General features: G+C 49.7%; 1 protein-coding gene across 1 annotated transcript; it reads right to left on the bottom strand.

Moving 5' to 3' along the window:
- Positions 1 to 3,077: 3,077 nt before the first annotated feature.
- MSX2 (msh homeobox 2) lies at positions 3,078 to 9,168 on the bottom strand. The gene is made up of 2 exons (XM_045552717.1): positions 8,665 to 9,168; positions 3,078 to 4,799 (listed from the first exon to the last, which is right to left on the bottom strand). The coding sequence occupies exons 1-2, from the start codon at positions 9,041 to 9,043 to the stop codon at positions 4,375 to 4,377; spliced, it is 804 nt and encodes a 267-aa protein (XP_045408673.1). The 5' UTR covers positions 9,044 to 9,168; the 3' UTR covers positions 3,078 to 4,374.
- Between the last annotated feature and the right edge of the window lie 1,514 nt (positions 9,169 to 10,682).

The raw sequence follows: 10,682 nt of genomic DNA, 5'->3' as shown, positions 1-10,682 counted from the left end.
TTGTTTGGAGGACTCAGGACATCAAAGTGTTTTCATCAACAAATGCAGAGGGGTCCGGAGGAGGTTGGAAGGAGTCAAAGGAGGTGGATGGAGTTTGGATTTGATTATTATAAACCTTATCAGGGCAGGATTCAAGATTCCCGCAGCCTGGTACTCCCTTCTGCTTTGAAGCGGGCTATTTTGGAAAGTAATTTTACTGCTTTTTGTTTAGTTCATAGGCGGGAGGAGGTGAGAGGTGGCTGGGGGTGGTAGAAGAGGTATAGGAAGGAGTCCAGGAGTTGACAGAGGGCTTCCCCTCCTTGCTGTGGTCACTTTATTTGTTCAAGGGGCCTGCAGCATCACCATCTGGGGGGTAGGGGGGAACAGTTTTACTTACACGGAAGGGGAAAACAGGCACAGTCAACCTCACTAGCCAGGCCCTGTGATTTCGGAGAGGGAGTGTGTGTGACGTGCGTTCTTTTATAAATGAGGTTTATGCTTATTTCAAACCCAGCAGTGGAGAGGGAGTGGGGGTGGGGGAATGGCCTCTCCAACCCGTGGCAAATGAGCGGCTTTTATAGCAAAGAATGGCCGTGGGAGTTTTCATTCGGTCAGACAAGGTTCTGCTCAAAGGCAGGGATCCTCTTTTCAGTCGGGTCAGGCAGACGTTTCGCCAGCGCCCGCTCTCAGCCAGGCCTTCGCTGCCTACCTCCTGCGGGCCCCCCCCCCCCATCGCGCAGGCAGGGCTGGGAGGGGGAGGGGAGGGGGAGGGGAGGGGAGGGGAGGGGGCTTGGACGGAGCCCCAGGTCCAAAGCGATGCAGGAGCTGGAATCCTCAGCCGGAAACCCCTCAGGGCTATGCGGGATGGGGAAGGGGGCCAGAGAGAGACTCCAGACCTGTGTTCTCAGGGTCTGGGGACCCGGAGGGTTCCCTAGGCCCCCTGCATCATTTCTGAGACCGCTCCTGCGGAGCCTGCCCTTGCCAACCCTGATGCCCACCTCCTCAGCTCACACTTAGGCCTGGAGTCCCCTGCCCCCACATACCAGCTCTCTGAACTTAGTGAGCCACCTTTCTGTGCCTCAGCATCCCCAACTATAAATGGTATCAATAATACCTCTTCAAAAGGTGTGTGACAACTAAAAGAACGTATGCGACAAAATGCCTGGTTCTGCACTCTGCAGGGGCTCCCTAAATTTGATTCCCCCTGCTTTGTTCCCTTCTTTCCAAAAAGCAGAGCTGTGTCTCTAGAAAAGTTCTGGACGAAAGCGTTGAAAGTATGGAAGGGAGGGTGGATTTGTGTGCCAGGCTTCTGACAGCGGATGCGGAGGATGTCCAAAGCCCGCACGCTGGCATCTTCGGCTTTCATTTCCAATGCGCAGCTGAGCTGGTCCTTGGTGAGTGAGGGTCCTTCTGCCGCCACAGGCTGTCAATCTAGCCTCTGAAATGCAGCGCCCCGCGTGCCCCACCAAGCCTGACCGCCCCCCAGACCTTGGTGACTGCTGAACCCAACTTCGTGCGACAGCGGGGCCCCACTGACCTCTGGCCTGGTCCTCAACTCGGTCACCCCATCCACCTCTAGCTTCGGGTGCATAAGTTTGAGCCGGAGTAAAAGTTTTCCCTCTCCCAGCCTCAAGTTTTGGCAACTGGGGTGATGGGGATGGTGCGCAGCCTACCAGCGGGATTCCAGTGTGCCCCGCCAGCCACGCACGACGCACCCGGATTCTCCGAATCGACTCTGAATCGCAACCTCCTCCTACCCGGTGCGAGTGGAGCCTTACCCCGGAGCCCGCGTCTCCGAATCCCCCACCGGGCCGAGATCGCCCGGGGCTGCGGGGTCCGAGCGGCGCCGGGAAGGAAGCTCGCTGGACAGGCTAATTAGGGACCCAACTTGGCGGCTGATGACGAAACCGGGAAGGGCTTTGGCCTTTGGAAAACGCATCCCTTAAATGAGTATGGCTGGATTCCTGGCTCGGGTTATGAGTTCGAGCCAGAGAGCCTCAGCGGGATGGCGGAGGCGCATATTTGGGTAGGTTTGGGTCTCTTTATCAGCCGTCACCTTCCAGTAGACCCTTCGGTTTGGGTCACACTCCGCGCTGAAGCTGTGAAACCTCTTGGACAGGGTGCCCGACCCGCGGCTGCCGCGGCCCCACAGGCAAATGGAGTTTCCGGAGCCCACCTCCAAAGTGCGCGCGGGCACTTTGGCAACGCGGGCGAAGCGCCACGCCAGTAGGTGCCAGGCGCTAATGTGTCCGCCGTGCGCTTTCCGCTGCAAGTTCTCGCTTCCCTCCTGCCTCTGTTCCCAGGGTCACCAGGGCCTCCCACCCGAAAATAGACCTGACATAGATATCATCAGGAGCCACTTCGGATTTATTTGTCCAACAGAAATCCGAGTTTAAGATCCTTCTCAGTCTCCCCACCCATCGCCATTTTATTTTAATGGTGATGCCTCAAAACCCAAGCTTGGCCGCGTCCGTATCCAGTTTCCACCGAGATAGGGAGGCCGAACTTCCCTCTTCAAACGTAAAAGTGTTTGGTTGGGGTGGAAGATCCATCTCCCCGGAAGGATATAGGAACGGTAAACGGAATGCGATTTGACACGCTCCAGAAAGGGCACAAGGCATCAACACTCACCCCACCCGGACCCAGTGAAGCCGGCTAGTTACCATCTACACTTGCAAAGCGATATGTTTCTCTTTCCCTCAGCTTTAAGTTTGTTGTTTTGGTAGCTGGGAGTTTTCAAGTTCAAGATCTTCCCTTGATCATCTACAAACTACTAAGATTCTGGCCAGTCCCTCTGCCTCACTGCTTCTTTTAAACTTATCTTTCAATGTAGTTTTTCTGAAAAACTAACAGCAATTTCACGTCTTTTCCATGAGTAACACAAGCTGCCACAGGGAACATTGATTGCAAAGTATTTCAGTATTTTTTCCAATTGACTTCCTGCTACCACCAACACCCCCCCCCCCCAACATGGCTTGAATCTGGCCACAACTCTTGATTTACATTTAAATAATAATAAAATAATAAAAAATACCAGACCCTACCCCCATCTGATGGCATTTTTGAGCTAGGCCCAGTTAAGAGAGCACCTCTTAAAATAATTGTAAGTTTGAACAAACTTTTCTGCAATAAAACAAACATTTAATTTAATTCAGAATAAGAGATAAGAAATAACTCTTCAATAAAATATATAAAATTGTACAAGGCACCCTTTCAAAGGGATAAAAGTGTACTGAAGAGAGGGGAAAGATGGACAAGAAGTGAAATACCAGGGAGCTAAATGCGCTGTTTGACAACACCATTTTTAGCAAGTCAAAACATGGTTTTACCCTCTGCCCCCAACATGTTAAAAAGTATATAAATTTTTCTAATAAGTTTAGCACATACAACAGGTACACACACAGAGAAAGCATTTTTTTCTGGATCTATTAATTGTTCAAGAATATTTAGCATATAGGTAATGGTTACAAGATACTCTTTTTTAAGCAGGAAATTACCACACACACCCCCAAATCACCTTTGCCGTGTGTAACACAGACACACACACACACACGTAGTATTTCACAGAAACCATCAATTCCCCCTAACAGGCTTTAACTTTTTACCCTCCTATTATCTGAAATGCAGTTAACAGCCTTGAGAAGAATTAGGAAGTGTTCCCATTTTCAACCTCACCCCAGGCATTCTCAGGATTCTTCTCATCTGCATTACTGATTTTACCCCCCCCCCCAAAAAAGGTAAAACTTTAACAATGTGGGGGCAGGGATGAATAAGGCCAAATATGGTAGTATCTATGAGGTTTCTTTAATGCAAGTAAAATGCAAAAATTTGATGTGTCCCCTTCACTTTGAAGAATTCCACCATTTCTAATACTTTCTATGTGCATCATGTCTAATTCTAAGGGTTTTTTTTCCGTAAGCAAAAGTCAATCATCCTATCAAAATCACCAAAGTTTAGCAAATTTTGCAAATAATTTATCTCCCCCTTTAAGAAAATACAACAAATGGACTTAAGCAGTCTTTTAAGAAGGTGATATATAGGAAAAAGTATATATAGGTATATAAATTTTGCCTTTCAAAATAATTTGAATTTTTATGTCTGCTGTATAAAAATGTATTATATTTTATTATATATATTTATATGTAAAAACCATCACAGCCAATCTTTGTGAAAGGAGAAAGGGGCACTGGATGATTACCAAGAAAACAGGGCTTGGTGCCTCCTTCTAAAGCACAAATTTCAACTATGTCGTGTGGCCCTGTCGGCCTAGCCGCTTAGGGTGGTGCATGCAAGGCCTGCAGAGCAGAAGTACTGGGCTGGTACTGCCTTCTTGGAGAGGGGGAGGCAACCCTTTGAAACAAACATCCACCACGGAGTCTATTGATCTGGTCTTCCTTAGGATAGGTGGTACATGCCATATCCAACTGGTGTGGCATAGAGTCCGACCGGCGGGATGGGAAGCACAGGTCTATGGAAGGGGTAGGACGCTCCGTATATGGATGCTGCTTGCAGGGGCGAGCTGATGGGGAAAGGGAGACTGAAGCCGGAGGGTAGCATAGGTTTTGCAGCCATTTTCAGCTTTTCCAGTTCTGCCTCCTGCAGTCTTTTCGCCTTGGCCCTTCGGTTCTGGAACCAGATTTTGACCTGGGTCTCTGTGAGGTTCAGAGAGCTCGAGAACTCCGCACGCTCTGCAATGGAGAGGTACTGTTTCTGGCGGAACTTGCGCTCCAGAGCAAGAAGCTGGGACGTGGTAAAGGGTGTACGTGGCTTCCGATTGGTCTTGTGTTTCCTCAGGGTGCAGGTGGTAGGGCTCATGTGTCCTAGGGAACAGAGAGGGGAGCAGATTAGCAAGTTTGTCCCCACAGGCCTTTCCTCTCAACTGAAATCAAGCAGCTTTAAAAAAAAAAAAAGGTAGGTTAGATGTGTGTATACACACAAGTGCATACACGTATCTTGTTTCATCTTTCAAAAAGATACCTCTGTCAAAACGATGTCTGTTTTGGGGGAGGTGGGAATGGAGAAGGACCATATTGAAACAGGTAAGTTGCTTTATTTTAAAAAATAAGTCTTTTCATGAAAAGTTGGGGAATCTAATGGTGTAACAGAACTTTCTGTGTGGAAAACAGGATTACAGATAATAGAAATAGAATATAAGTCATAAGTCAAGGAAGTCAAGTGTTCTCTGAGAAAAATAAAAATCCATCTTTCCTGAGCTCAATTTCTGTTGTCTCTAAAAATGGGAGGCTGAGTTCCTGATTATCCTCACCTTCCTTGGATGCTGAGATAATCACAAAAGAGAAGGAGAATGAAGAGGGTCTCAACAACTGGAATAGCTGTTTCCCTTGGTTCCCTCTCTGAACCAGGCGAAACTGGATTGTGTAAGAATACTTATGAAGCATAATCATGCAGATAAGGTCTGTGGTAAATTAATAGCATCTTTGGACTTGGGGGCAGTCCCAGGCAGTAAACAACCACACAGCTGTCACTCCATCCAGTCTACAGATTATAAAACCAGAACATCGTTTTAAAGATCTGGATGTGGGATAAGTTTCTTGGCCTGGTGCTTCTGTAATATAAACTTTGCTAAGACGAAGGGAAAAATTAGCTTGCCCATAAATGTAAATGTCAGGGGAGATCATGCTGCCTCCGAATTGAGAGCACGTGATGACATCTTAGTCATCTCCTCTACCATTCTATGGTTTAAGGCAAATGTGTAAATGATTAGTTTGTCGATAAAATTTAGAAGTTGAGGGTAACAAGCAAAATAAAGGTATACCAACAGCATCCAGACTACACATTTAAAATGGATCCAATTATAGCAAATCATAAGACTGGGGCATCCTTGTGATTCCACAGCATCAACTAACTTGTTTTCCTCCAGGGTAGGGGGAGGAGGTAGAGCTGAGTTGATAGAATGCTAAACAATTAATTTTCTGCACCTGGCTTTTATGAGCTATGCTAATTTTCCAAATGTAGCCACAGTATTAACTTCAATATACTCATGGGGAGAATGTTGCATTTCTTGTTTAGTTACTTTGGTGGCCCAAAAAAGAGTTTACACTTCATACTTGAGGGTGACACAGCACAAGTCCCAACCCGGCCTCCGTTTCCAGCGAGAGATAGATTTGTCCTGGTGTCACATTATTAACCATCACTTTACTTACTGAAAAATAAAGAGGTAGCAGTTTCTGTCATCAAAGAAGAGAAATCTTGGAGAGAGATGGGTAAGAAATGACCATCAAAATCTGTGCTTTTGCATGTGCTAATCCTTAAGTAAACCGGAGAGCTGGAGAACCTACTTCTTAATTTACAAATTAACTAACAACAGCAGCCAACGGAGACCCTTGAGAGACCTGCAAAATTCTCACCCTTTCCAAACCTGGCCTGGCTCTCAGGAGGACCCAAGGTGTCTCAGCTCAGATACTAAGCCCCTAGTGTATACACTTGCTCCTGGCTCTACTTGGGGGTTAGAAGGATCTCCGTGCCTGGGCAGGGTAACTCCAGCTGCTCCTTCGGGATCCATTTGAATTATGAAACCCAGGCCCCAGGGATTGCACATGTGTATCAAAGCCCTGAAGCCTGGAGGCTTCCTCCCAGGGAAGCTCTCCCCAATTCCTGCCAACCCCCACCCCATTTTAAACCAGCCAAAGGAAGGATGCCATTATACAAGGCAAAACAGCATTTATCCTACTTCCTCCGAATTACAAAACCAGGCCTAGGCGTGTGGTTGCCTCCAGCCCCACGCTCCAAGCTTGGCACTCCCTGGACCCACTGCTTCAACCACTGCCACCTCCAGGCCCAAAGCACCAACAACCCTTTATGTTTTAAAATAAAATCTTTTCTTGGAATTTCCGGTTCTTTTCCAGGAAAGATCACATCCAGGGCCCAAGGTTGCCTTACCAAGAGCAGGGAAGCTTGAGTGCAGGGCAGGGATGTTTATAAGGCTATTGGGGCACAGTCCTCCCAGACCTCCAGGCCTAAGGATGCAGGGACTTCTGACCTCTGAACACGACTCCATTAAGGTCTGTATTCTTGGTGCACCCCTGGGCACAGTCCCAGGCCTAGTAATCTATAGGCACTCAATATTTGTTAAACAAATTAAGTCTCTTAATGTTTCTGAGCCTCTTTTTCACAGTCAATGAAATGGGTAACACCAATCCCAGCACATGGGTCTGAGCACTAAATTTTAGAATTGCTCAGAGCCAGGTCTGCCACCTGGTAGGTGATCATTAAATGTTCCCAAGCTTCCCCCCCCCCGTCTTTGGTCAAGCCCAAACTGCCAGTTCCTCAGTACTCTGCTGAAATGTTCTCATCTGTTAACAAGGGGCCGGCTGCTGCCCTACAGAGGCGATCAGATAAGATAATACGGTGAAAAGTGCTGTAAAGCACTGTGCAAACTTGATTTTAAATTCTTTTAGTCCTTAATCTCCTGGCCCTTTGAGTCTTTCAGAGTTTCTAACAGGGTGGAGAGAGACTGCCAAAGGGGACAGCCACTGACGCCTGGGTATATGGCCTTGTTTTGTTCACAATATACTGTGCATCTCCAGTCCTGAGGGCTGAATGATGGAAGTAGAGAGAGGGTCAGGGTAGAGAAATCTTAAAGGCCAAGAGAAAGAAGTAAAGGGAGCTATAGGCAATGACTTCTCCAAATTGTAAAAGGACCTGAGGCCCAAAAATGGATGTCTAAGGGGGAGGAGAAATCATCACAGCCTCACTTGTGGGGTGCAGGTGTGGACCTTGGTGTACCCCGGGAGAGGGAGCAGAGGTGGCCAGGGCACCGAATGGAGGAGCAGGACTTGGACACCAGGTGCCCTGCGCCCAATTCCGTGGCTGTTAGTGACCTGGGTCGAGCAAGTGCAGTCCTCAGCGTCCACGTCTGAAAAAGAGGGTAGTCACAGGTCCCGTGCCTCTGCCCACACTTGGGGATTCTAGCGAGGATCCGATCTGCTGAACTAATGAGCATCACTTTGTAAAATCCCTGCTGGAATTCTGTTAATTATTACTATAAGCCAAGCAGAGCCCGCACGCATATGGCCCCAGCCCGCTCTCAGCGAAGCTCAGAACCTCGCCAAAGAGGTGCTGGCTGCGGGGACGACGGGGAGACATTACTTCCCCGCATCAGTTTCTGCCACTATCACTTCGTGGGATTCGGCTTTGACACCCGCGGAACCCACGAAAGAAAATGATTTCTACTCGGTGTCTACTTAAGTCCAGTTAACTATCTTTAAAATGCTGGCGCACCTCGCAGGGTTATGAGTTTTGAAAGGAGGTAAGGTACCGCCTCGTGTCTGGCACACATGCAAGTGCTCATTAAAGTGTATCCCCCTTATTCCCCAGGCAGAGACCCCGGTGGACCGAGAAACAAGAAGCCAAATGGCCGGGGCGCAGGACCGAGGGCTGTAGAAACTGACAGAGAGTGACCCCGCAAACACAGCTGGGGTTCGCTCCTGGGTTGAACGCTCCTATAGCCGGGGATCTCAGACACACACAGCGCGGGTGTTACCCAGCGGGAGTCCTGGATGCGGACGACGCGCTGAACTCCCAGGGTATGGAGGGCTCGGGAATTGCCAGGCTTGCTTTCCGGGGCGTGCGGCGCGCGCAGAAAGACTCTCGGCACCCGCAGCCTGGAATACCCGCCCCCAGCTTCCTCCAGCACCCCTGATCCCGGCCTGGGCGCGCACTCACTTGGCGGCGGCGAGTATCTGCCGGGTTCCTGCATCCATGCCGCCCCATCTTCGGAATTTTCCGACTTGACTGAGGCCGTCTCGAAGGGCTTGGCCAGCGGCCCGGGACTGTGCGCTTCCCGGGCGCCGTGTCCGGGCAGGAGCAGTGGCCGCAGGGTGGCCCCGGCCGAGGCGCTCTCGGCCGGCAGCGGGGACGCCTCCTTGGGCGGCTTCTTGTCCGACATGAGCGCCTCCACGCTGAAGGGCAGGCTGGAGACCTTGACGCGGCGCTCCTCGGCGCCCCCCTCGGCGCCCCCCGGGCCCGGGCCCGGCCCCGCCACCACCGCCGGGCCCTCCTCATCCGACGAAAACAGGTCGCTGCCTTTGGACGGAGAAGCCATGACTTCTCTGCCCTCCGTAGCTCCCGGCGCCCGATTCCGCTGGCGACCCGGCAGCGGCGACTCCAACTTTTTGGGGGGGAGACGGGAGGGACGCGCGGGGAGCCGAGCCTTTCCTCACGGGGAAGTGGAGACTCGGCTCGGCCAATGCGCGCCGGGCCTGGCGCTGACGCCACAGTCGCTCGCCTCCGATTGGCTCTTCCAGAGGAGGCTGGGGCTTTTTTTTTCCTTCCCCCTGCTTGAAATAAATTAGGAGTTAATTACAGGAGCAGTCAGCAGAGTTGTTATTAGGCTATCCCTCAAGGGTTATAATCACAGCGAAACTGAAAAGCCCAAGACGTAATTAAGGTCGATTATTTAAAGAGGAAGTTCGCCGAGTCCCATTTCTTCTCTCTTTTGACCCCTCTTTAAAAGGTACCCCGCGCCCACCCCGCTACCCGACCCCGCCAGAATACGTTTTCAAATCTCCAACTGGCACTGCAGAAACATTTCTGAAGCGCCTACTGTACTCCACAACTGGGCTCACTTCACAATTCTGGGAGTCAGCACTGAAAAACACGGGGTAGCATCCCTGCTAAAGGCAATGGTATATACTTGACGCTTAGAAGACTATCGCCACTAGCAAGCTCTTAACAGCCTTTGCTGTTATAACTGTTCCCCTAGACAAAAGGGGCGGAGGGAGCCCCAGAGGTAGTCAGCAGCTGCTCTCTCCCAAATAGTTCCGAGTGGAGAATTTAAACCAGTTGTGGCCATCTCTTCCACATTGAAAACAATGCCAGTGCACTTTTAGAAACTTGAAATCTGCGTGTTTTCTTGTCCCTTGAATCTCCTTTTGGGGCGAGATTCGGATCCAATCTTTTTCTCAAGACAGTGCAAATGTGTGTTCTTGAATTTGTTTGAGCCTGTGTTTGTCATGTGTGTTTGGATGCCATTGTTTGCCTAGGAGGGTGATGAGGCGGGATGAAAAGTCGCCAATAACATCTACTGACTCTCTTCACCTTGAAATCTCAGAAATACCGGGTTCCAAGATTGCATACCCCAGGCCGGTGTACCTTTGGGGGAAGCACATTTTTATTCATTGCACCTAGTTTTTTGAAAAAGCATAAATATCCCCCCCTCACTCCAAATTATACCCTCGGTAATTACACCCCAAAGCCTCAGCGATGGCAGTCTCAGCCTAGGAAAGGGGAGAGTGAGCTTTGAGGCGCGGAGGCCTCGGATTTCCCCGCAGGTCCACAGGGCGCTGGGCCTAGAAGGATAACTTCAAACGATTCTTTCTGGGCGGCAGCTGCTTTTTCCTATATCTGGACGATTATCCGGCGAGTGATGAGGTAAATAGGAAGTCGCCCAGCTCAGGACCTTGCCTACAGCAGATGCTTGCTAAACATTCCCTAGAGCGTTGGAAGGAAGGGACATTGTTTTTAATTATTTAAGTGACCAAGGCTTGGAGTCTACCCCCTCCCCAGTTCAAGAGTAATAGAAACTTGACCTCTAGACCTACAGATCCTTAAACTCTTCCCAGAGTACCTCTCGGATGTACTGTTTCCTGCACCCCAATCATCTACCTGGAGTGAAACTGCACTGGCAAGGGAGTGCCAGAAAAAGTATTATCTGAATCTTAGAGGATAAAAACAGTCTACAA

Source organism: Lemur catta, chromosome 5 (genome assembly GCF_020740605.2).
Source record: "Lemur catta isolate mLemCat1 chromosome 5, mLemCat1.pri, whole genome shotgun sequence".
NCBI classification, from domain to species: domain Eukaryota; kingdom Metazoa; phylum Chordata; class Mammalia; order Primates; family Lemuridae; genus Lemur; species Lemur catta.
The sequence above is the reverse complement of the archived record's forward strand: the minus strand, read 5'-3'. Positions and strand labels throughout refer to the sequence as shown.

Excerpts from the sequence above, each read along its gene's own strand:
- MSX2 (XM_045552717.1), bottom strand. The coding sequence starts at position 9,043 with ATGGCTTCTCCGTCCAAAGGCAGCGACCTGTTTTCGTCGGATGAGGAG. Across the intron at positions 4,800-8,664 it reads CAGATACTCGCCGCCGCCAA|GACACATGAGCCCTACCACC; the intron begins GTGAGTGCGCGC and ends TCTGTTCCCTAG.